Source organism: Camelus dromedarius, unplaced genomic scaffold, assembly GCF_036321535.1.
Source record: "Camelus dromedarius isolate mCamDro1 unplaced genomic scaffold, mCamDro1.pat HAP1_SCAFFOLD_121, whole genome shotgun sequence".
In the NCBI taxonomy this organism is placed as follows: domain Eukaryota; kingdom Metazoa; phylum Chordata; class Mammalia; order Artiodactyla; family Camelidae; genus Camelus; species Camelus dromedarius.
The window spans coordinates 144,305-169,497 of NW_026989801.1; the positions used below are offsets into that span (position 1 = coordinate 144,305).

Here is a 25,193-nt window from a genome sequence, read left to right on the forward strand (position 1 = left end):
AATGCTTTCAGAGATGTTATCAATGGTGAGAGGATGTATATAACATATATAGTTTTCTGTTTATGAATTTGATTATATTATAGCAATGGAACAGTGTAATATTAAATTTAAAAAATGCATATCAATTGAAGATATAAATTAACCTCAAATTTGGGTTGTAAATAATTTTATATTTAGCTTTCAGTTTTCTTTATGTTTTTATATAATTTCAGGAAAATAATTATCATACATAAATGTACAGATCTGAGTCTTTATCTAATATGTCTCAATCTCAAGACTTCTAAAACCCCTCAATTTCCTTCTTTCCTTTCTTCTTTTCTCCCTTCTTTCCTATTCCTTTATTGGTAATTTGGGGTATAAAAGTTAATTGTTGGCAATATTTTATCAGAACTTATATTGTGAATGAAGGATGAAAGATATATACATATATACACACACACATATAGTGATGATCCAACTTGGAATAAATATTTCCATATTTCTATGAAAAATTGTGAATGAATTTAACGATAGTATGTTATTCCTTAACATTTTTCATAATATACAGTATATGTACTTACAACTTTATACTGTGAACTTAATTGTTTAATATCTACCTTCATGCATGGAAGAGTTTTTATGTTATTATAAAGCATACTTTAATAATGTGATAAAGGAGAATGACATGGTGTTAAGAAATTATGTTAATGTAATGGGCTTTATGAATTCACAAATTAGCTGAGCACTGAGAGTGATTGGAATTAGATAGGCAAATCTCTTGAGGGGAGTAGGGCATTGATGTGTAAAAGATTATTTCTGAGAGTGAGAATAGCATGTGTATGGCCCTGTAGCATGAGGGAACATAGTAAGTACGAGGATTGTAAGAAGTATATCTATGGTAATGATCATGAAGGTGAACAAGGAGTGATTTGAGGCAACTAACAAGGGTAAGGCCAAATATATAACAGTCAGCATATTACAGCAGGCTGTCCGGCCAGCCGGCCCTCCGCCCGCGCCGCGGGGTGGGCAAGCGCCCCGCGGGGGTCTCGGGCTCCCAGCCCACTGCCCCGCCTCCCTGCCACCAGCTAGGCGTCGTCCGGGGACGCCCCTCGCCGAGAGAGACCCTCAATCACAAGTCACCCCGCCCTCCCCACCGTCCTCGCCGTGCCACGCAACCCCGCCCCCGAACCGCCCTCCCGATCTCCGTGCAGTACCCCTCGCCCCTCGCCGGGAAGAACGCAGTGACTCCAGCAGCCCTGTCGGCTCTTTGGGCCCAAGGGGCGGGCGCGGCAGCCATTGGCGGAGGCCGCTGCCTCCGGCTGTCAATCCCGCGGCCCGGCCCCGCCCCACCGGCGGAGCGTGGCAGGACGCAGGGCCGCGGGGGCTGTCGGGACGGCTCCAAGATGGCCGCGCGCTTGGGGTCCGCACCTGCTGGCAGCACCGAGCCCCGTTCACTGCCACCGCTGCTGACCAGAGCCGCCGGTCGGCCCGGCGACTCCGGGGGCTGACCCCGCGGGGCGGGAGGCCGCCATGGCGACCCTGGAAAAGCTGGCGAAGGCCTTCGAGTCCCTCAAGTCCTTCCAGCGGCCGCCACCGCCGCCGCCGCTGTCTCAGCCGGCACCGCAACCGCCGCCGCCTCAGCCCTCTCAGCCGGACCCGCGGCCTCAACCGCCACAGCCGCCCGCCCAGCCCCCTCAGCCGGCACCGCAGCCGACGCCGCCTCAGCCGGTACCGCCGCCGCCGCCGCCTCAGGCCCCGCAGCCGGCACCGCGGCCTCAACCGCCACCGCCGCCCGCCCAGCCCCCTCAGCCGGCACCGCAGCCGTCGCCGCCTCAGCCGGTACCGCCGCCGCCGCAGCCCTCTCAGCCGGTACCGCCGCCTCAGCCCCTTCAGCCGGTACCGCCGCCGCCTCAGCCCCCTCAGCCGGTACCGCCGCCGCCTCAGCCCTCTCAGCCGGTACCGCCGCCTCAGCCGGTACCGCAGCCGCCTCAGCCCTCTCAGCCGGTACCGCCGCCGCCTCAGCCGTCTCAGCCGCCGCCGCCGCCGCCTCAGCCGGTACCGCCGCCGCCTCAGCCGGTACCGCAGCCGCCGCAGCCTCCTCAGCCGGCACCGCAGCCGACGCCGCCTCAGCCGGTACCGCCGCCGCCGCAGCCCTCTCAGCCGGTACCGCCGCCTCAGCCCCTTCAGCCGGTACCGCCGCCGCCTCAGCCCCCTCAGCCGGTACCGCCGCCTCAGCCGGTACCGCAGCCGCCGCAGCCTCAGCCCTCTCAGCCGGTACCGCCACCTCAGCCGGTACCGCAGCCGCCGCAGCCCCCTCAGCCGGCACCGCAGCCGCCTCAGCCGGTACCGCCGCCGCCTCAGCCCCTTCAGCCGGCACCGCAGCCGCCGCCACCTCAGCCGTCTCAGCCGCCGCCGCCTCAGCCGGTACCGCAGCCCCCGCAGCCCCCTCAGCCGGCACCGCAGCCGACGCCGCCTCAGCCGGTACCGCCGCCGCCGCAGCCCTCTCAGCCGGTACCGCCGCCTCAGCCCCTTCAGCCGGTACCGCCGCCGCCTCAGCCCCCTCAGCCGGTACCGCCGCCTCAGCCGGTACCGCAGCCGCCGCAGCCTCTGCAGGTACCGCCGCTGCCTCAGCCCTCTCAGCCGGTACCGCCGCCGCCTCAGCCCTCTCAGCCGGTACCGGCGCCGCCTCAGCCCCCTCAGCCGGTACCGCCGCCTCAGCCGGCACCGCACCCTCAACCGCCACCGCCGCCCGCCCAGCCGTGGGTCAGGAGCCGCTGCACAGACGGTGAGTCCCTGCGGGCCACTCCCCAGCCCTGCGCGGGTCTCCGTCCCTCCCTCGGCCTCCCCTGATGGCCCCGAGGTGGTCCGGGCCCCAGGCCTCTGCTTTCCCGGGTGCGAAACTCGGGAAGGAACGGGGCTGTGTTGTGATCCGAGGCCGCGCGTCCCGTTCGGCTTCTTCTGGGCCACTCCCACCCCTCTCCTCCTCCGGGCCAGGTGTAACAGTTTGTCTTCCCTTTTCAACTGACGGTTTAAAACAGTGTTTCAGATAACTGTCAAAACACTATGCATGCAAAACCCTAGGTTAACTTAAGGGAAGGAGTAGGAGAGAAGGGGGAAAGGAGCGAAGTTCACCGGTCACTTCTGTGGGGGTGGGTTAGATGGTCACAGTGGTGAACGCTTAACTGCTACATGGACCCGTGCGCTTACCATCATAGTCGTTACTGTTACTAACCCCGGACAGCACTGGTGTTAAGGAGGCATGACCACGGAACAGGTGCTCATTGAGCTTAATTTTACACAAACAGTAAGATTTCCAAGGAATCAAGACAGGCAGTAAACGCCAGCTGCAGAGGACAGCTTGTGCAGGGTTGGGAAACAGCATGGCATGATCAGAACTTTAGTTTGACTGGCTTGAAATGTAGAGGGAAAGGAAAACTTCACACTGATGGATCAGAGAGGAGATAGCTGTTTTTATTAAACTAAAATGGTTAAATGAGCCTTGTTGGTTAATGATTTGCCTTAGCAATGTGAATTTGGATTCTGCAAGTATTTTATAAGTTCTGTAAGAAGCTTGTTTTAAAATTTCAGAACTCTTAAGATATTAGAAGTTCAGTTTTATTTTATAAGAATTTTTTTTAAAAAGTCTATATTTAACTCAACTAGAATGGAGTTCCTTTAACATAGGAGACTTTATTATCTCATGTATTAATACCTGCTAGAGACACACAATGACAAATGTGATTTATAAACAGACACATACAGACACAAGGAAAACAGAGCATGTAGCTTCAGTAACAGTTTAAGAGAAAAGTCAGAAACAGAAATTTTCCCTGGTCAAAATATCAAAAAAAGCACCTGGGGCTTATATCCCTTAATTGATTTGAGCTCTAAATGGACAAATACACATTTTTTTTTAAAAAAAATTGCTAAGAACAAGATTCTTTTTCACGTTGAATAATAATTTTGAAGTTTAAATAAATACCAACAATAGAGCTATGAGGGATGAAAAATATAAAATACTGATTTTTTTTTTTTAACTTCACCATAAGGTGCATTCTTAAATACATAGGAGAGAACTGTCATGATTTGCGCAACTCGCTTGCAAATAGTTCAACAGTATTAATGATGATTGAATTTAGGTGGTGGGCATATGGGAATTTATCATCCTATTAAACAGTTTTCTGTACTTCTGAGAATTATAACAAAACATTGAAAGGAACCTGTTAGACATAATGCTGTATGTGAAGTAATTTGTTCCCTTTGTGAAATTCTAGGAAGGTTAAAATAACATCAAGAAAATCACAAGCATTTACGATGTAATCAGAACTACCTGAGGATCTGTGAAACTTGGTGAGTTGGTGAATTTTTTAAAATGTCTTAAAACATTTTGTTTTTACAAAGATTACAGGAATAAGAGAAGATAAATTTTAATCAACTCTTAATATTTTTTTCCTGGTTGATGTGATATAATTAAATGTGGGGAAAAAAAGGTAAATTCTAAAAGGAGACACTACCTTGATGGTTTTCTATGGTGGAAACTCAAGCAGGAGGAAGTTTAATTTAAAAACATAAATTAATGCTCTTTGTAATACATTCTAAGTTGTCATTCTTTTGAATGCCTTCCTTTCCAAACAGGTGTGTTATTCTGGGAGATCATCAGGACTTCTGGGTATTTGGAGGTATTGACCTAACCAGTGGAACTGCTGATTTATAAGAAGTTGTCCAGAATTTTGGAAAACTGATTAGTAGAGGTAAATAATGTTTCCTTGGCAAGTGATGACAGAAAGTGACTTGAGTGAATTTTCCTTTGTTTTTAGGCAGATGTACCTAACCATGTATGTTAACAATGATTACAGGCTGGAGACCGAGAAGAACTACCATTTTTGCCGGCTGGGATGAAGAAAAAATCGGACTTCTGGGTTCCACAAATGGGCTGAGGTAACTAAGACAGAAAATGTATCTTCTTGGTCAACATGTAACTCAGGGTAATCACAGATGTGTTCCATTACCTGATATTGTTTTAATTTGGATAAATACTCAAAAAAATTTAAGAAATAGAGTTTGTTTTTGCTTTTACATCAGTTTGGCAAAACAAAACAACCTCTTAATTACTAAGTACAAACCAATTTTTTCATTATTTTTAAAATATTTTAGTTTCTGTTTATATTTGTTTTGTGATAAGTAAAATCTGTAAGCTCAGAAAATAGTCAAACCTAGGAAGCTGCTTCTGACAAGTGAATTAGCTTATTGAAAATCTGATATAGATCCTTGGCATTAATTTTCAAGTTTTTACAGTTTCCTTGGATTTCTTCTATCTAGGAAAACAACATGCTCTTTTAAGATGACTATACTCTGATTATAGTCTCTCCTTTATGGATTCCATACTAAATTGTAACCATACGTATATTTTACCATTTACAAAAGTGCCTGATTGGGAAGTATAATACATTGATTTTGTAAATTGAATTACTCTAAAATTTCAAGGATTTATTTTTAATTCAATTATGATTTAATTTTCATTTGTCACTGGCTCTTAATGCTTTATTTTAAAGTGTCTCTCATAGGCCCCCTTCTTTCATCTTCTTCCCTTAGGCTCTCTGTCCAGTAACTCTAAGTTCTTACATGTTCAAGGTAGGCTTGTGTATTTTTTTAAAGGCAGGTGCACCAAAAAGCACTTTCCTGTGACTATCCTCTGTTTTGTTCATCATTTATGAGTCCAAATTTTATAGAATTGGTTTAAAGAATATCATATCTTTCTTATCATTGTGTCTGGTTTTTAAAATGCTTTCCTTCTGACTCATTTCCGCATACTTTAAAATAATAATATGAATCAAATAAGTATGGGAATAAAATCACAGTTACTTGTATCATATTTGATTCCATGTATATTGCAAAGTCTTATTATTATGTTGGTGTTATGAACATGCATTTCATAATACATTTATTTACATGAATCAGATCTTATTCATTAAGGTCACTTACTTTTAGAAATATGTAATTTCTTGTGAATACATGTATATAGAAATACATGTGTCTTTCTATAATTTAAGCAGCTTAGAATACAGATAAAATAAATCTAAGATACAAGATAATATGCCTTGCATTAATTTAAATTCATTTGAATTAAAAGACAATTTGAATATTGTTTCCCATTTTCTACTAGCTTCTTGACCATATTCAGCAGCACATTTACCTTTACATATAGTTAAGGAATCTTTTTTATTTCTACTGTAGCTCTGTCATAATGGAAACTCTGCAGCAGAATCAGCTGCCATCTATCCCATGTGGCCAAGTGCAGAGGTGAGAATTCTCATTTGTGGGATGACCAGTCACAGCTTTAAATGTTTTTACTGTAACTGCTCTTATAAGGTAGCAAGCTAGAGAGAGAGAGAGAAACAGAGAGAAGAAAAGAGCTCTCTCCGCATATTCCCATGTGTATGATGGCATTAGTCTTCTTCTGCTGTATTTTTCTAGAATGTGTGTGCGTGTGTGCATGTATGTGTGAGAGAGAAATGTCTTGTCTTTGTCCTAATAGCCACTCTTCTCTCCCTCTAGTTTTTTCTCTATCCTCCCCTCCTTTTTCTTTTTCATCAATATCTTCTCTTTCAAAAAATTCTTGATAAATCAAATTTCCAACTTCCTCACTTTTAATATGGTAAAGTTACTTGAATCCCCAACGTCAAGGGGTCTCATACTTTAATGTCTGTAAGGATTGCCAGGGACACCTTTTAAAAATACAGATTTCCAGGCCTTACTTTGAGCAGTTCTCTTCCAGTAGATCCAGGGTGAGGCTGAGCATCTCCGAGCCTTACCCCTTCATATTATGGTGCAGGGGATCAGGGACAGTTTTCCTCTGGGTCTCCCTGCTGTTGCTATGAACAGTGGCTACAGCATCACTAATATTTTTCTTTCTTGTTTTAATTGCATTAGTATTATCAACCAGTTAATGGCATTTTCTTAAAATTATGGTCAAAGGCATAGGCATTTGATTTATAATGGTATCTGCAAACCACTCTTTTAATGAATTAATTTGTTTTGCTTGTATTTCCACAATTGTAAATGCCGTGAGTTAAGTGACTGCTTTGCTTCAACTACAGGAGAATGTGAAAACACTCCAGGAGAGAGAGGTTGCATATATCAATGCAGACTCATACACAGAAGGTAAATTTTATTTCAGATTGTCATTAAATAGTATACCAGTATTTAAGTCTGTCAACTCCAACTCATAAACTAGGATTATCCTCTTTCTATGAGATGCCTCAATAATACTTCCATTTCTCCATTTTACCAGAGAGAACATTATTATGATTCAAATGAATCAATATGATTCATAACTAAGCTATTGATCCTAATTTCTTTAGTATATTTACCATTGGCCTATGTTAGATTACTACTTAAAACTTTAGTACTTTTGACATTCTTCCTGTGGAGCTATTTTTAAAAGTTGGGCTAAAGTATTTCATACAGAAATAGTTCCTGTATGTATTGGAACAACTCTGAAATAAGCACCCACTACAGACTTCCTTTTGACCCTGACATGTGGCATGTGCATCTGTAGGCTTTCATCGTGTTATGGTCATTTCTAGGTAAGTGTCACAGGATACTTGTTAGTTACTGACACGCTCTAGTCTAACGTCTTGATATTGAATTGAATGAATGAATAAAAACGTGAACATTATGGCCTTACCACTTCCTTTGCCAAAGACCCCTAGGTACTGCTGCCATAATGAGCAATGGCCCTTACTGTTACTGCAGGAGCTGCGGCCTTAGCAGCAGAGTCTGCCTCTGCAGTCTCCTATTCTGAGTGTGTGCTGCAGCCTCTCTGGCTCCTGAAGAGTTATTTCCACCTTGTGTTTTAGTTTTAGCCAGACTGTCTGTCTGTCTATTTATCTACCTACCTATCTATCTATTCTAAAATTTTATTTATTTGTTTTTACTGAAGTACATTTGATTTGTAATATGTTTCAGGTGTACAGCGAAGTTACACAGTTATATACATATACGTATACATATACATATACATATACATATACATATACATATACATATACATTGTTTTTAGATTCTTTTCCATTATAGGTTATTATAAGATACTGAATATAATTCCCTGTGCTATACAGTAGGTCCTTGTTGTTTATCTGTTTCATATATAATAGTGTATATATGTTAGTCCTGAACTCCTAACATCTCTCTTCCCTTCCCCCTTTCCCCTTGGGTAACCATAGTTTCTTTTCTATGTCGTGAATGTATTTCTGGTTTGTAAATAAGTTCATTTGTATCATTTTTTTGTTTGTTTACATTCCACATATAAGTGATATAATTTGATATTTGCCTTTCTCTGTCTGACATACTTCACTGAATATGATAATCTGTAGGGTCCACCCTATTTTTAATTCTCCAGGAATGATGCCTTCAATTTGAAATCTGTTATATCTTGTTTATAATTAGAAAATAAAGTTAGAATTAAATACAGGTTTGAAGTCCATTTGGAGGTATTAAAATACTCTCTTATTTATTTTGCAGGCAATTATACTCTCAGAGTTGACTGTACACCCCTTCTTTTCCAGTTGGTATATAAACTGACAAAAGAGGTATGTAAGTAGATCTGTCATAATGTTTTTTGATGAGTGGATAAATCAATAACTTTTGTTTTCTAAATTACTAATATTTAAACTGGTGACAGACATAGCTGATTTGTATAAATAACAAATCAGAATGAGCTTTAATACACTACTTATGTGACATAACTATGAGAACAGTAGTGCTAGTCTCTGTTCTAATAATAGTTCCTAATAATTGTATACATTTGTTAAAATGTGCAGGGTCTATTGTTTCATGGGGCAGAGTCTCTTTGATATAACAGAAAGAATACTGAGCTGGGATGGGGAAGCCTTGGCTGTGAAGATTGCCTTGGCTATTCATTCATTCATTCATTCATTCATTCAGCAAGTATTTATTGTGTGGTTACTACGTATCAGGTCCTATGAAATGAATTCTAGCAGCTACAGTGATAAAAGCACAAGGTTTCTGAATCCAAATACTTTATAATCTAGAGAGGCCACAGACCTGTAAATGAGGACTCATACTTCACTTGAATATTGGATACTATATACAGTGGAGGACAGTTGTGGAGGAGAGAAGTTAAAACCCTGGGGTAGCTGGTGAGGTTGGAAAGCATTAGAAGGTGTTTACAGAAGGATTAGTGGTTAGGCTGTAAAATGGAAGGATGTGAAAGTGGGGAGAAGGTTTCTCCTCAGAGGACACAGGACCTAATAAAGACATGGATGTGTGAAAGAACATTTCCCGACCTCTGGGTAATGCAATATAACCTAAATGTAAGGTGTTGGTGAAAAAGCTGGCAAGAAATGGGGCCTGACACATAGGCCTAAGTGTTCATAAATTTGGTGATGGAGAAATTAAAGAATCTTTAACAAGGTTGTATATTATCATTTTTATTCATTAGAAAAATTACTCTGTATCAGTGCATTGAATAGGTTAAGCTGTAGTAAGTCTAAAAGCAAAATGGAAATAATTCCACATAATTATTTAGCGCACAGGAATTTATAAATACTAGTTATTGATGTAAAAAGTACTCTGAAAATGCTAATGCACTCTGAATCTCTAAAAATTATGTGATCTACTCATTGAGTATATGTGTGCTTCATTTAAATAACCCCCATTATAGAATTTAACTGTAAAAATATTTCTTTCAAGTAGGTATCACTTAGATGACAGTGGGAAGTAGATGTCACATCTCTGTGGTCCTGTTTCCCAATCGCCCTTCATCTTGCCCTGTCCTTTTCACTGTTAGTGTCTTTAACATCTCATCCTCCCAAGTGCGCATCCTCCCATGCCCATCACAACTCCCACCATACTGGGAAGCTTAGGTCCTTGATCCTTTTATTGAAATGTCCCATAAAAACATCTTATCTAAAAGCACGCTGTAAAGACAGCCCTTGTTGGGGAATCCTTCTCAGGAGATACACTTACACTCTGTCCTACAGAGGAGGCTCCTGCCTTTATAGGAGGGGTAGTAAGAATTTTAGGACCAAGAAGGAGAAGCTTAGGTCTATCCCCTTTGTACATTTATTTAATAAGTATTAAATGTGTAAGTGGTTACCATAATGACAGGATAAATCAAACAGAGATTCTGCTATTAGTGTGTTACCTGTGTAGCCAGGAGAGACTATGATCAAGAATTTTCAAATCCAAGATAGAGATTAAAATCACCAAAGTGAATACAGATAAAAGTGTGGGAAGCAAAAAATAAATATTTTAGTTTATTATTTTACATGTTGGAATTAAACAGCCTGCTTAATGGGAAATTGCAAGTTTTTTTCCCATTTTAAAGCCTCTTTTATGTTAATTTGAATTTAATTTTCATGCCACTTTATATACAATATATTTGTCTTTCAGAGTTTTTGTTTTAGGTAGTTTTTTAACAGTTTAACTGGGAAATTAAAATGTATCTTTAGAAGTTACATTATCAGGATGAACTAATTAATTGTCCAGAAGAGAAGAGTGAGATTTTATAATCTTTTTTGATTTGATTGTCAGTGGAGGAATCAGACATCATTCATCTGGAGAAATGCTGTTGGTTGCTGAGGGCTCAATCCCGAACTGGATGATTTGATTTAGAGACATTTGGCCCATTGGCTTCACCACCAATTTGTCCATCTCTGAGTGAAGATGGGAATCCTTCTATTTTCTACAAATGTTCTTTGGTAAACACGTGAGCCTTGTTCCACCTTTGGAGCCTTGTGTAAGTCGGTTTACCTTTCTGCACCTGAATATTCTCATATATAAAATCAGTTTGACCAAGACAATCATTATGAAACTGTGCTCCAGTGCGGTGCCTCAGCATCTGGTGCAAGGTCAGGGTGGTGGACACTGAATAGGCAAAGCTCTAGCTTCCACACGTGACCTCACCTCTTCCTCAGCTGAGTAGTGTCTATTGTATTTCTTTTATATAGAAGAAGGTTCCACTGCTGTATCCTTCCCCCACCCTTAAAAAATTAAGAAACCACTGGACTAGACCATCTCTAAGATCCCCACTTAGCTCTAAACTTTTCACTACTATATATATATATATATATATATATTAAATGAGGTTTACAAGGAGTAGTTGTGGCTGATAATCACAAAAACTGTATTTGAAATCTGAAAGCTTGGGTTCTGCTTCTGATTCAGACCTTTTTAAAAAAAATTTCTTACTTTTAGCAAGTCATTTAACTACTTCTTAGCTTCAATTTTCTGCTCTTTGAGGGCACAGAATTAGATTCTTGAAATAGTCTGTATTCTTCAGGTTTCTAGTGTGTTTTAGAAATATTTGTTAGGGGAGCTAGAACAGACAGGGCTTCCACTTCAGCAGTGCAGTTATGTTTTTACCTTTTTAGAATTAGAGATTGAGAAATCATTTCATTTGAAAACAAAATGATTCCATTTATTTTTTATGAAAAGTTTAAAATCCACAGGATTAGATTATAAATTGCCCTTTATTTCTGAAATTTAATATATTTATGTATACAGATTAAGTGGTACAATGAAGACTGCACTACAGAATTTCTTTCTCTTATAATATAGTGTGTTAGTTTTCTTTGCTTCATGAAGGAGCTGTATGAAGCTTGTTAATAACAACACAGTATATCTTTGATAGAGTTCAACTTTTCTTCTTCTTTTTTCCTTTTTCTTCTTAGTCTTTCCAAATTAGGATAATTGTGGTCTCTGACTTTTTTCCAGTTACATTTTTAAAATATACTTTTATTTTTTACATTCTACAATCACTTTAGACTTTTGGAATTAATATAAGATAGAGACAGGTAGGCAGACAAAACCAAACACTGAATGATAGTATTTTCTTCTAGGAAGTTAAATTTTGGTTATAATTATGCCAGGGGGGGAAAAAAAAACTTCCTAAGACAGTGGAAACTACTGATAACTTTTAAAAACTAAGTCAGTTTATGCGAGTCATGCCTCCTTTCATAAGCATGTCATTATTAACAGGAAGTTTGTTGGCTGTGATTTATTCTGTGTTCCTATTTTACAGGTTTATTTAACGCTTTTGGTGAAAATCATGACAGCCACATAGATTTTAAGGAGATATCCTGTGGGTTATCAGCTTGTTGCAGAGGACCTCTGGCTGAAAGACAGAAATGTAAGTGTGTTAAACATCACAAAATTTGGAAGCTATACAGAGAAAAAAATTAGCATCCATTCATGTAAAAAATCATCTGATTAAAGCTTGAATTTTCATCCCTTTGGCAAATAGCAATCTCTTGCTGAGGTTTTACTGAGGTCAGTGTAAAGTTCAATCATCTGTTCTTTTTTACTGTGGAGTAATTTAAGATCTTTGTTATTAATAATGGTTGATTTTCCAGATGAATGTACAATTCATGATAAATGAACTACATCATTCATGATGTGTTTGAAAATGTTAAGCATATAGAAAATATTTTCTGGTAGTCTATATAGAAAATTTGTCTTGCTTAACTTGAATTGCAACTTATTTTCTAGCACTGTGTATATTGATATTTTATTAGCAAAATTAAATTTATGATAAAACAATTTTATTAAATACTAAATTTATCTTTTAAACCTAGCTAAAATATTATAGCATAATTTATAAGCATATTACATTAATAAATCTTAAACATATTTGGTTAGGAAAATGCAGCAGTTTACATTTAATTGGGACCTAATTCTTATATATTCACTAGGGTCATTATCTCTGCATCTTTGTAAAATACAGCTTCACAAATACTGCATATTTTGGGTATGATACTTAATAGTTCAATATTCTTTAGTAATGTTGTACTGTGATGCACTCAATTTAATAGCATAATTGTTACACGGGTGTGTGAAGTAGATAATTATTTAATCTTAAAACTTTAGATTTCTTTTATCTTCCCTGATAGTATACCATTACTCTAACCTGGCTTTGTGATAGATTATTTGTTCACATTAAAGTTCTGGTATTAAAGAGGCTGAAGTCTTTTTTTCTCAATTGAGGTTAATTATTGTCTTAAATTTTTTTTAATTTATTTTTTGCCAGTGGACTAGTGGAAGTTAACCAACTAGACTAACTAGCAACTTTGCTGATATTGATGTTAATTAGCAAAGTGCTGATATTTTGGATTTTTAGCTTGTTGTATATAAACTTCATTGAAGATTTGAAATTGTTCTTAGGCAAAAATATTGGGTGCACATTAATTACATTGGAGAGGCAAAATCTTTATACAGTCATCTCTCATCTGCTGAGGATTGGTTCTGAGACCCCCTCAGATACCAAATCCATGGATGCTTAAGTCCTTATGTAAAATGGCATAGTATTTGCATATAACCTATGAACATCATCCTGTATACTTTAAATCATCTCTAGGTTACTTGTAATACCTAATATAATGTAATTATTTGTAAATACAATGTAAATGATATGTAAATAGTTGTCAGTGCATAGCAAATTCAAGTTTTGCTTTTGAGAACTTTCTGGGAAAGTTATATATATATATATTTTATATATATATATATATATATTTTTGATCTATTGTTTATACCTGTGAATGCAGAACCAATGGATACAGGGGGCTTACTGTACCAGCTTTTTGTTGATTCTTAATGTAGATGGAATATTTTCAGCATTGTAAGAATCAACTCTGAAGTGATCAGTTTTAAATATTAGAAATTAATTTAAAAGCTTGAATTACCTTCTCAAAATCTGTGAGATATTGTATAGTAACTTGGCCCTTTTTCAGTTTGCAAGAAATTTAACTTTAGATTTAGGTGAAGGATAGAGTTCTCTAAGCTGGCTAATGATATAAGGAGAGAGACTTGTGAAGTGTACAGGAATTCCTACAAGTTCAAAGGACTTTAAGGACACAGTGTCCTCCAAATAAGAACTTAATCCAGAATGTAGTTGTTTGAGGAACTAAGTAATTTTACTAGGGCAGCTTGTAATAAAATGTATTATACTTCAGAATATGAAAGTAATTTCCCTCCATAAGAGTTTCTTTTCTTTAGTTTGCTTCAAGGTATTTGATGTTGACGGTGACAGAGTTCTTTCTAGGGTTGAACTGAGAGACACGTGGTTGCACATTTAGAGGTCTGGAAGGACAAATGCACCGATGATATCCTGGTAAAGTCTGATTGCATACATCTTCTTGCATGTAAACTTCCAACAGGAACATAGAGTGAAGAATTTTTTAAAGGAGGTTGAGAAAAAGATTTCTTACTACTTCTAGGTTCTATATTATGCTACTCAAAATATTCATAGCCAAAGATGCAAAATTGGGAAGAGAATTTGCCTTAGAAAATTTAATAAACTGAATGTATTATGTAAAAAAAAAATGAAACCACTGGAAAATTGTCATAAATTTTTAAGGTAAACAAGCAATCTATTTCTGTAATTAAAAAAAAAAAAAAGAAAAACCTTGACCGAAAATACTTTATACTTCAGCTACTGGCTAATAAAAATGATACCTTCTCCTTCCTAACTACTGATTTGGGTTTCTGGTTTTAAAGGAATTACACGTGGATGTATCCAACATTGTAGAAGACACATAGAATGCTCATGATACCACAAAGGTGAGTCTAGCAGAGACTAATTTATTCTTTTCTAAAAATACATTATATTCTGAATTGGTGTACATACCTTATATATACATACTTGAATCTCTTCTACATCATCCCTGCTAAATGCTTATTTGGACCTGTCGTTACAATACCTCCAAGTTGTCCCTAAGGAAAGCCCATTCCACCTTTAAACAACTCCATTAAGTGTTATTTACATAAAAACATTATATTTTATAAGCTAGGCATTTTATAAAAATTAAGTAGAGACAGCCCTTGCCATTTGTAGTTTATAATCTTTACTTCTCCCATTTTAATACATTATGGTAAGACAAAACTTATATTGAGCAAAAGAAGCCACAGAATAAAAGAACACATTGTACAATTCAATTTATATGAAGTTCTAGAACAGAGACAGAACTAATGTTAATAAGTGTTACAATAGTGATTTTGGAGATGGGTGATTTAACTGGGAAGGACCATAGGATATCTGGGATGATGGAAATTATTTTTTATCTCAATCTGGGTGGTGTATATTGTTTAAAAAAAATTTTTTTTCAATAATATTGGTGAGGGTCTGTCCTAAGTTCTTTAATAGCAGCCAGAATAATTGTATAATAACAGAAACGAGCATGTACTTTACAAAGAATAAAGCCTTGAATTTTTTTAGTTTCACAACATTTATTAAAGATATTATAATAGGTTTGCCTTAATGTCTATGTATCCCTGTGAAACTGAAGATAATCCATATATGTGAGACACATATGAGTTAATTTGACCCTTTCTATTCAAATGTTGACATGTACCAAGTAGCAGATGGTAGGATGTAGACCATAGTGGTCTTATACAGGCTTAGAAAAATAAGTAACATTTTTTTTAATCACAAATCCAGAAGAAATCATCATAGTCTTATTAACTGACACTCAATAGAAATAAATAATAGAAATGAATTTTTCAGGGCTTGATCTTTGTTTGGCAATTCAGATAACCATCTTCATTTACTTTTCTGCCCAAAACTAAGGTAGCCATTTCTATTTGGTATATATGAAAACAGAAACATAGGAAAGTTTCTTTTAGGAAATACCTTATGTAGAGATACAATTTCCATCGCCTTTTTTCTGGGTGTTTGATAAGTATGGAGGTTATCATTGCTGTCTATTTTTGTGTAAGACCGAGTTTCTTCTTATGACTGTACTTTTGAACATTAAAAAAAAAGATCATTTAGCTGCTCCATCTCCGTGTAACCATAATAATGAAATGGTAAAAATTTAGAATAGAATTTGGACCTTTCAACCAAACCTATTACCCATATTCACTGGTGACTAGACTGTGACAATATTACCCATTATTTTGTACCATTACATTGGTATTAATATACTTTAATGGAAGTTGCATCATGAAAGCCAATAAGTACCATCACAGTGCTTTAAAATCTTTTCTTATAATGAATGGTATTATATATTGAATGAATACATGAATATCATTAATAATAAATAATATTAAGTATCATTAAATAATAAATCATTAAATAATAAAAATATAATTAAGTAATAAAAGCTAAGAACATTATTATTCATCTAGGATTGTTAAGGTGATTGTTCAAAACATGAAGTAAGAGGCATTTGGTTATATTTTTGCCTCCCAAGAAATATTGTCTACTGTATATAAATGTAATTTTTGGTACAATTTGACACCAAAAAAAAAAAAATACTGCTTTACTCAACTTGTGAAAGTAATGTTAAATTTTATTTTGAGGAAATGTTAATATAGATACTCATTTATTATATATATTTAGTTCTTTTAAATCTCTTAAGAAGTCTAATAATGCCAGATGTTTTAAAGAAGATCTTAGAAAATTGTTAGGGTCAAAGGGCATAATCCAGAGAGTTTGGAAAAATGCTTTCAAAGTTAGTAAATAATCCTTTTTCTCTACCCAGAACCTTTTGTGGGTTCTGTTAGTAAACTTCACCTTGAACCAGAAGATACTGTGAGTTATTTCCCAGGTCTTACTGGAGGAAGATTTTTGGTGATAAATTGCCCACGTTATGACTCACTACTTCAGAGTTTGGTTACTTTTGAACTTATTTTTGCTGGCCTACTTTTAGATGAACACATAGCATCTACATTAAATCATTAGTTTTCTTTCAGGCAAATGACCATTGCAAGTTTAATAAAACAGATTTTATTCAAATAATATAAGAAAATGAAGATTTAAGATGTTCTTAAATATTGTTTCTCTTTCAGAATGGCCATCTTAACTCTAGAAGAATATCAGATCTGGAGTGTGAAAAATGTTCTTGCCAATGAGTTTTTGAATCTACTTTTCCAGGTATGTTTAAGGTAAATGACAGAGACCGAGGGCAGTGGTACCAGTAGTTCTACATCTTTTCCATTATGTAGTAGTTAGACAACTAGACTACAAACCATATATTGTCAAAAGAACTGCATTAACCTGTACACCACCTGCAGATGGTAAGTTAGAGCGTGAGTGCTTCTCAGAGTCACAATGTGCATGATAGGAAAGTAGAGTATAGCTGATAATGTTTATCTTAATAACTCATGATAGAGCAGATTATAAACACATAGAAAAGAATTTAAAATGTAAAAGCCATTATAATTTGCTATTTTTCTTTACTTTTTTTTTTTTTTTTAAGACCCTTCCTAACAAGTAACGCAGTGTGGACAGAGACATAGAGCATAAGTTGGCAGCTGTAAATTTTTCACAAAGTATACAATCTTTCCAGTTAGGAGGTTATTTTAGATGCAAAGCTGTTTCTTAATTTTCTTTTTTTTCTTTCTTTCTTTCTTTTTTTTCTTTTTTTTAATTTAATTCTTTAGAAGGCCCAAAAAAGATTGAAGGAGAAAGGAGGAAAGAAAAGCTGTCAGGGGTGAACATGAAATCATAAAACTTGCCAGATTTTAACTATTTTCCCAGTTAAAGTAGTTCTCTTTGCTCCAATTTAAAGAAACAACTTATAGTTTCCCATTTTTCATAGTTCTTCATAAATATATGTTGACTTAATAGTATTTTACAGGGTGTGAGTAGGGACAGACTGGAAGTTCAAGATTTGTAAATACTGACAGTATATATAGAATAGATAAACAAGTTTATACTGTATAGCACAGGGAAATATATTCAAGATTTTGTAGTAGCTCATGGTGAAAAAATATGAAAACAAATATACGTGTATTCATAAAGGACTGAAAAATTGTGCTGTACACCGGAAATTGACACAACATTGTAAACGGACTATAACTCAGTAAAAAAATAAAAATAAAGATAAAACTGTTAGAACACTATAAAAAAAGTAGTATTTTAGATTTTTCTTATTTTATTCTCCTTTTCTTATAAAAGCACCCCTATGAAGATCAATAAGACTTGATATCTTTATATCTATCATGATCCTCCATTGTAAATACAGAGTAACCTGCCTGTGACACAGCTATGTTAGAATAAATGAAAATTGAACTCTTCCTGACAGCTAATAACTAATGTATATTTAAAGCATATGAAATCTGATAAGCCTTTGATACCCATTTAAATCAATCAGTTGCTCTACTGTCAGTTATCAGCCAGGATCTAAGTTGATGTCTTTATAAAACATAAATACATATAAAAATAATATAAACCTACTGTAAACAGAAATGACTTGCTTAGTAATATGAAAATGGTGCAGCTATTTAATCTCATTTAAAATGATGTCCTCAATTACTTTAAGTTATCATTAATTATATAAACATTTTGACCACTTAAGTTTGTGTCTGAGTCATCTTGCAGCTCTTACATAGCAAAGCACTTTGAACTTTTATATTGCCTTTCCTATTTTCTCATGCTTATCAGGGACTTGCATAGGCACTATTTTTTCTATGACTCTATAAACAGATGTATGCCTGAGATTTTCTTTTGTGTCTCAGTGTCTCTAGCATTATATTACTGACAGATTTTTTGTTGGTTATCAATCTAATTTTTTTCTTGGTATATATAGTCCTTTCAAATATATATATATATGTAGTCAGTTTACACTGTTGTGTCAATTTCTGGTGTACAGCACAATGCTTCATTCATACATGAACATACATATATTCATTTTCATACTCTTTTTCACCATAAGTTACTACAAAACAGTATTGGATATAGTTCCCTGTGCTATACAGTATGAACTTGTTTATAAATTGGGAGTTTGATTTGCAGGTACTAAATATTAACATTACATTTTATGATGCTCACTTTATCCCATATTCAGACATGCTTTTAAAACTTTATGTTCACTTAATATATAAGTAAGCAGACTTACTCTAAATTGTTTTATTTTCTGTCTGTTTCTAAAATAGAATTAGCTAGTAAATTCAGTGATAAAAGCTTGAATTATACTTTTATTTTATTTGCCAAGATTCCACTCCTGGCTGACCATTTTGGGTATTTAAGTATAAAGTAAGTAAATGTCAGTAGAATTAGGAAACCATTCCTGTGGTAATATTATTTTCAGTCCTTTCAAATAAACTCAGTGCCCAATATTTTGCAGAGGAAGCATTCTAAACATGATCAGGGTCTTCTATCTTGTACGTTAGTCAGAAAGCGTCAAATGTTAAACAGTTTGATAAACAGAATAGTGCACCACACTGACCCCTACCTATATCCATGCTCTAATCCTGAAATCTGTGAATATGTTATTTTACATGGCAAAGGGGATTTTGCAGATGTATCAGGTTAAGGACTCTGAGACAGGGAGATTAGCCTGGATTATCTACATGGGCCTAGTCTAACAACAGGAGTCCTTAAAAATTGAAAATCTTTCCCAGCTGTGGTCAGAAAGATATGACTTTGGAAGAGGGATTAGAAAGCTGTAAAGCTGTTAGCTTTGAAGATAGAGGAAGGGCCATGGGTAAAGAAGTGTGGGTGAACTCTAGAAGCTGAAAAAGACAAGGAAATACATTCTTCCTTTGACCTACAGAAGGGCATAGTGCTGCTGACATCTTGATTTTTAGCCAAGTGATACATGTTCCTGACGACCTACAGAACCATAAAACAATAAGTTTGTGTTGCTTTAAGCTGCAAAATTTGTGATAATTTGTTACAGCAGTGATAAAAATAAGTATAGGGGAGATAATCCAAATTTATGGATTGGAGGGCTCAACATTTTAAAGATGTCAGTTCCCCTTCAACTGATTCAAAGATTTATATGTGCACATCAAAATCCCCAAAAGTTAATTGTTGTTACTGTTTTTTTGTAGAACTTGACAAGCTGATTCTAAATACATAGAGAAGCGTGAAGGGCCAATAGCCAAGATGATATTAAAGAACAATGTTAAAGGACTTATTATAAAACAATATTAAGTCTATGTGTTAACTACCTAAAGTTAGACATATAGACCAATGGAACAGTATTGAATTAAACCCTGTACCATACATGAACAGTAATTTCAGATAGATTATAAATCTAATAAATTTGAAACATAAAGCAAAGCATCTGGGGGAGGGTAAAGCTCCGGTGGAATGTGTGCTTAGCATGCATAAGGTCTTGGGTTCAACTCCCAGTACCTCCATTAAAATAAATAACCTAATCCCCCACCAAAATAAAGCATCTAGAAAATAGTGTAGGAGATATTTTAATGACTTTGAAGTGGCAAAGAGTTCTTAAACAGGACACAGCACTAAACATAAAAGAAGAGTTTTAAGTTGGACTTCAGTAAAATTAAGAATTATTTTTATCAAGAGATACCATTAAGAAAGTGAAAAGCTAAGCCACACGGTGGGAAAATATATTTGCTATACCTATATCCAACAAAAGACTTGTATCTAGGGCATATAAAGAACAAAAACCAGTGGAGAAAAAGGCAGAACCTTAATATTAAAATGTGCAAAAAAATTGAACAGGTGCTTCTCACACACACAAAAAAATCCACATAAGCTATGAAAAGGGGCTGACCTCTTTAGTAATAATGGAAATACGTACTAAACCCACACTTGGAACACCATTAGGCATCCACTAGAATAGTTAGTTGTTAAGTGATACGAAGCATTGGTGAGGGCAACAAGCAATGGGGACTCTTACACATGGCCAGTGGGAATATAAATTCTTACAAATACTTTGGAAATAGGCTTTTTGAATGAAAGTTATATATGTATATGTGTGTGTGTATATGTGTACACACACACACACACACACCCTATTACCAAGGGTAACCCATGTGTGTACCCTTCAGAAACTTCTACATCTGAGCACCAAAGGACATCCAGAAAATTCTCATAATCACTATTTGTTATACCCCCAAATAGAAAATGACCCAAACACTTTTCAACAATACATGACCATAAGTGGTGGCACATGCATACAAGTTGTATACTTTAAAGCAATAAAAATAAATATACTAGTTTACAGAAAACACTAGTGGATGAATCTTACATAATTTTGAGAGGAAAGTATGGGACCAAAAATTTCAAAAGCAAAAAAGCCAACCCATGGTGGCTGAATTTAGGATGGTGAGTCCATCAAAGGGGTGCCGTAGTATCTGGGAAGAAACCCAAAGTGGAACAGCAATGTTCTGTTTCTTGACTGGATGAAGGTTACATAGATGTGTTTACTTTGTGAAAAATCACTGAGCTGCATACTTAAGATGTGTTCACATTTAAGCATGTATATTATATTTGCATTTTTTTAAAAAATGTTTGCTTGCAAAAAAAGATATCCAAAGCCTAAGTATTTATTAGTAGGAGGATGGATAAAACAAATGATAGTATATTCAAATAATGGAATACTATTCAACAATAAAAAAGAATCAACTACTGATACAAGGATGAACCTCAAAAGCCTAATTTATACATCTCATTGTCAGGTAAATTTTAACTCAGAAGGTAAACAAAACTGTAAACAGGCATGTGCCCTGGGGGGAGGGGTGCTTTAGCCTTTGTCTCCTCAGACCTGTGCCATTACTGGCACATCCCGCAAGAAGAGAGGCAGGGCTCAGCCACAGCTACCATCTCCTCCTGTGCATAGTGCCCGGGCGGGGGCGGGGCTGAGGCCTGAATCTGCACGTGGGGGCTCCACAACCTCCTAGGCAGGACTGAGACTTGTTTATAGCCTGAGGCAGGGAGGATCTTTCTACCCTGACACCTCAGAGAACTTGTGCTGCCAAGAGAAACAAGGAGCTCAGATTTGGCACAGAGCGTAGGCGGGGCTGTTCCGCGGTCTTCCCCGAGCCCACCTACAGACCGCCTACCCGAGGCAGAGCAGGCAGCTGCACAGAGCAGCGGAGTGACCAGCACCAGGAGAGGGTACAGCACCTGACCACGGTGCTGGGATGGGGTGTGATCTGCCCACCTGCCTCCCCCTGAGCACAGCATCTGACTGTGGCATCAGGAGGGGGAGTGACCTGCCCGCCCACTGGGTAAGAGCTCAGCTCCTGACCTAGTGTTAGGAGGGGGCACAATCTGCTAGCCAACAGCCACTGAGAGCAGCACAGATGAGGGCGCCAACAGAAGGCCTATGAAACAGCAAGCTGAGTTCACGAAGCAGGACGAAGACACAAAGACCTCTCGATCAAATCATTAAGGGCACACCATCTCCAGGTTAAGTAGGTAACTGATACTCCTTAAGCCACGGTGCCAGAGAGATATGAGCAATTTGAATAAGCAGAGAAACCACTCCCAATTAAAAGATCAAGAGAAATCCCCTGAAAGCATGATCAAGGAAATAGACATTGATGGCCTACTAGATCAAGATTTCAAAAAAGAGTGATCAAAGTACTGAAGGAACTAAAAGAAATAGGGTTTAGGGATATAAAATATGTCAAAAATGAAATAGAAACTATAGAGAAGAACCAAGTAGAATTAGTAAACTCATTGGCTGAGATGAGAGCTGACCTAAAGGCTGTGCAAAGCAGACTAGAAAATACAGAAGAACAAATATGTGATCTAGAAGACAGGACAACAGGAAGCACCCAATCAGAACAGCTGAGAGAAAAACAAATAAAAAACAATGAAAACAATATATGGGACCTATGGGGTAATATAAATTGTGCCAATCTATGCATAATAGGAGTTCCAGAAGGGGAAAAAGAACAAAGGGGATTGAAAAGGTATGGGAAGGACTCATGACTGAAAACTTCCCAAACCTAAAGAAGGAATCATATCCAAGCACAGGAGGGTCAGAGTGTCCCAAACAGGAAGAACCCAAACAGACCCACACCAAGGCACATCCTAATCAAGATAGCCAAAGTCAAGGATAAAGAAATGATCCTAAAGGAAGCAAGAGAAAAACAGAGTGAGTTACAAGGGAACCCCCATAAGGTTTTCAGCTGATTTCTCTACACTGTTTACAACAGCTAAGACATGGAAACAGCCTAAAATGTCCATCAACAGATGACTGGATAAAGATGTGGGATATTTATATGATGGGATACTATTCAGCCACAAAAACTGACAACATAACGCCATTTGCAGAGACATGGATGCTCCTGGAGAATGTTATTCTAGGTGGAGCAGAACAGAAAGAGAAAGAGGAATACCATATGAGATCACTCATGTGTGGAATCTTAAATATATGCAAGATCTTGTGGTAACTCACAGCAAAAAAAAAAGTGACAATGAATATATGTACGTTCATGTATAACTGAAAAATTGTGCTCTACACTGGAATTTGTCATAACATTGTAAAATGACTATTACTCAATAAAAAATGTTTAAAAATAAATAAATAAAATAAAATATAACCTTTAAAATACTGTATAATGAGAGGTGTGATTTTCTAGTATCTGTTCTAAGAAGTACGTTAGACACACATAATAGCCAATGGTCAGAAAGATCACAAGTTATCAGCTACCACCCCATGCAAATTAATGGCATTTAGTAGATATTCATATATGTGTGTACATATATAAAATGTGTATTAGTATATATGTAAATCAAATAAAATAATTATATTATAATTTAATGTAAAATCATATCAGCAAGCACACTGTGCTGACATAAGTGTCTTGGTGTAAACAGATTACAATTTTTCATTGAGTTTTCATAATGGGATAATATTGTGAACCAAGTGGAAATTGTAAAAAAAATGTTATCCAAAAAAAAAAAATCCTGACTACATGAAAAGATGCACAGTTACTATAAGGGCTCTCCCCTTATTTACTATCAGTGTCAGAAAGTCTCTTGGAATAAGTTAGCAGAATTAAAAACTCTAAAAAGACACAAGAATGCACTCTCTGTTAAAGAAACCAAAAGAAAAAACAAATGAATGGACAATTAAGATCCTACAGATAAAAATACCAATTTTTATGGGAAATAGCCTTAATATAAAAAATAAGGAGATTATATTCTAATTTCACTTTTTGAATAAAGATATACAAAATTTAGCTGAATACTTTCGTATTTTGCACTTATGAAGAAAAAATGTATTTGCAATGAAAAAGCAGCCATTATCCTGCCTTTTGAGTATTCTAAAGTTTTAGGTTTGAATATATTTCATCTTAAATGGTCTTAAGCACTATGCACTGGTTGGTGTTTTAAAAATACCAGTGTGTGTGGAACTTCTAAAAGTGATTCAAAAAAATTTATATTTTTGTAATAATTTAGTAACGTCCCGGATATTATTTTTAACAAGACTACTCACCATGGAATGCTGCAAGATTTTTTCAATGAGTTTATATTCACACATGTTGAAGATTGTCACTATATTATGAGAAAATGTCAACCATGGCAGTATTTTGACTTGAAAACGAGATAAGATGAGAAGCATATTTTAAGTATAAAATAAATGACTGCATGCCTTTAAAGACAAGAAAGTAAAAGCATGATAAACTCTGACTTTGACACACTTAAAATATAAAAATTAACATAATGTGATTTTACACACTTCTCTTTAACTCTTTCAGTACTTTCTCAGCCCCTTTCACATTACACCTGCGTCCCCGCTCCTGACCCGCGCGGTGTACACACCTCCAATCACACGGGGGAAGGGGGACCCGGGCGGTGAGGACCAGGGGCGCGGACACTCACACCCGCATCCCGGCTCCTGACCCTTAGTGTACACACCCCCGATCACACGGGGGAGCGGGGGCCCGGGCAGTGAGGACCAGGGGCACGGACACTCCAGCGGCCCGGATGGACGCGGACACTCACCCGCTCCCGGCGGGCAAGGAGAATAGTCGAAGCGGGCCCGCCAGCGCACCCGTCCCCTCCTGCCCAGCCGGCCGGGGCCCCAGCTCGGTCAGGTCCACACACACCCCGGCAGGAAGCGGGCTCAGGCCGTGGGAAACCGGCGTAACTTCAGACAGCGGGCGGGGAGCGTCCTCCTCCCGCGGACACGCAGGCAGCGCTGTCCTGGAGCCTCCATGGCGCCGCCCGCTCAGTCCTGAGGAAAACAAGCTCCGCCCCCAGGGAAGACGCTGGCTGCTGATGCGAACTGCCCATGCGCACCGCCACCTAAGACACGCTGGCTTCGCGCGCCCCCTGCAGGTCCTCGAGGGCAGTGCAGTATACTCAGAACTCACTGTAGAACACATGACCCCTCCCAGCCAGGATGCTAAATCACTGGAAATCTCAGTGCCCTGGCCTCTTTGTTGATGGCACTGGCGATGCTCTCATCCAGCCATGCCTGCTCTCTTGCCTGACACATGCCTCAGTCCTTGGAATCCCGCCTGAATCAGATTCT

General features: G+C 37.9%; 2 protein-coding genes and 1 long non-coding RNA gene across 3 annotated transcripts; 2 read left to right on the forward strand and 1 right to left on the reverse strand.

The window, feature by feature from the left end:
• The first annotated feature begins 831 nt into the window (after positions 1 to 831).
• Positions 832 to 4,566, forward strand: LOC135320778 (serine/arginine repetitive matrix protein 2-like). Its single transcript, XM_064483864.1, has 3 exons — positions 832 to 859; positions 948 to 2,764; positions 4,254 to 4,566. The coding sequence occupies exons 1-3, from the start codon at positions 832 to 834 to the stop codon at positions 4,260 to 4,262; spliced, it is 1,854 nt and encodes a 617-aa protein (XP_064339934.1). The 3' UTR covers positions 4,263 to 4,566.
• On the forward strand, positions 4,309 to 23,164 carry LOC135320784 (N-acetylated-alpha-linked acidic dipeptidase 2-like). Its single transcript, XM_064483866.1, has 12 exons — positions 4,309 to 4,329; positions 4,615 to 4,730; positions 4,836 to 4,917; positions 5,572 to 5,610; positions 6,214 to 6,279; positions 7,077 to 7,140; positions 8,503 to 8,570; positions 10,537 to 10,741; positions 12,026 to 12,133; positions 13,996 to 14,110; positions 14,497 to 14,559; positions 16,789 to 23,164. The coding sequence occupies exons 4-8, from the start codon at positions 5,602 to 5,604 to the stop codon at positions 10,582 to 10,584; spliced, it is 255 nt and encodes an 84-aa protein (XP_064339936.1). The 5' UTR covers positions 4,309 to 4,329; positions 4,615 to 4,730; positions 4,836 to 4,917; positions 5,572 to 5,601; the 3' UTR covers positions 10,585 to 10,741; positions 12,026 to 12,133; positions 13,996 to 14,110; positions 14,497 to 14,559; positions 16,789 to 23,164.
• Positions 11,456 to 25,108, reverse strand: LOC135320785 (uncharacterized). Its single transcript, XR_010380117.1, has 2 exons — positions 24,662 to 25,108; positions 11,456 to 12,118 (listed from the first exon to the last, which is right to left on the reverse strand). It is a non-coding gene; the product is annotated as an uncharacterized LOC135320785 (long non-coding RNA).
• Positions 25,109 to 25,193: the final 85 nt, after the last annotated feature.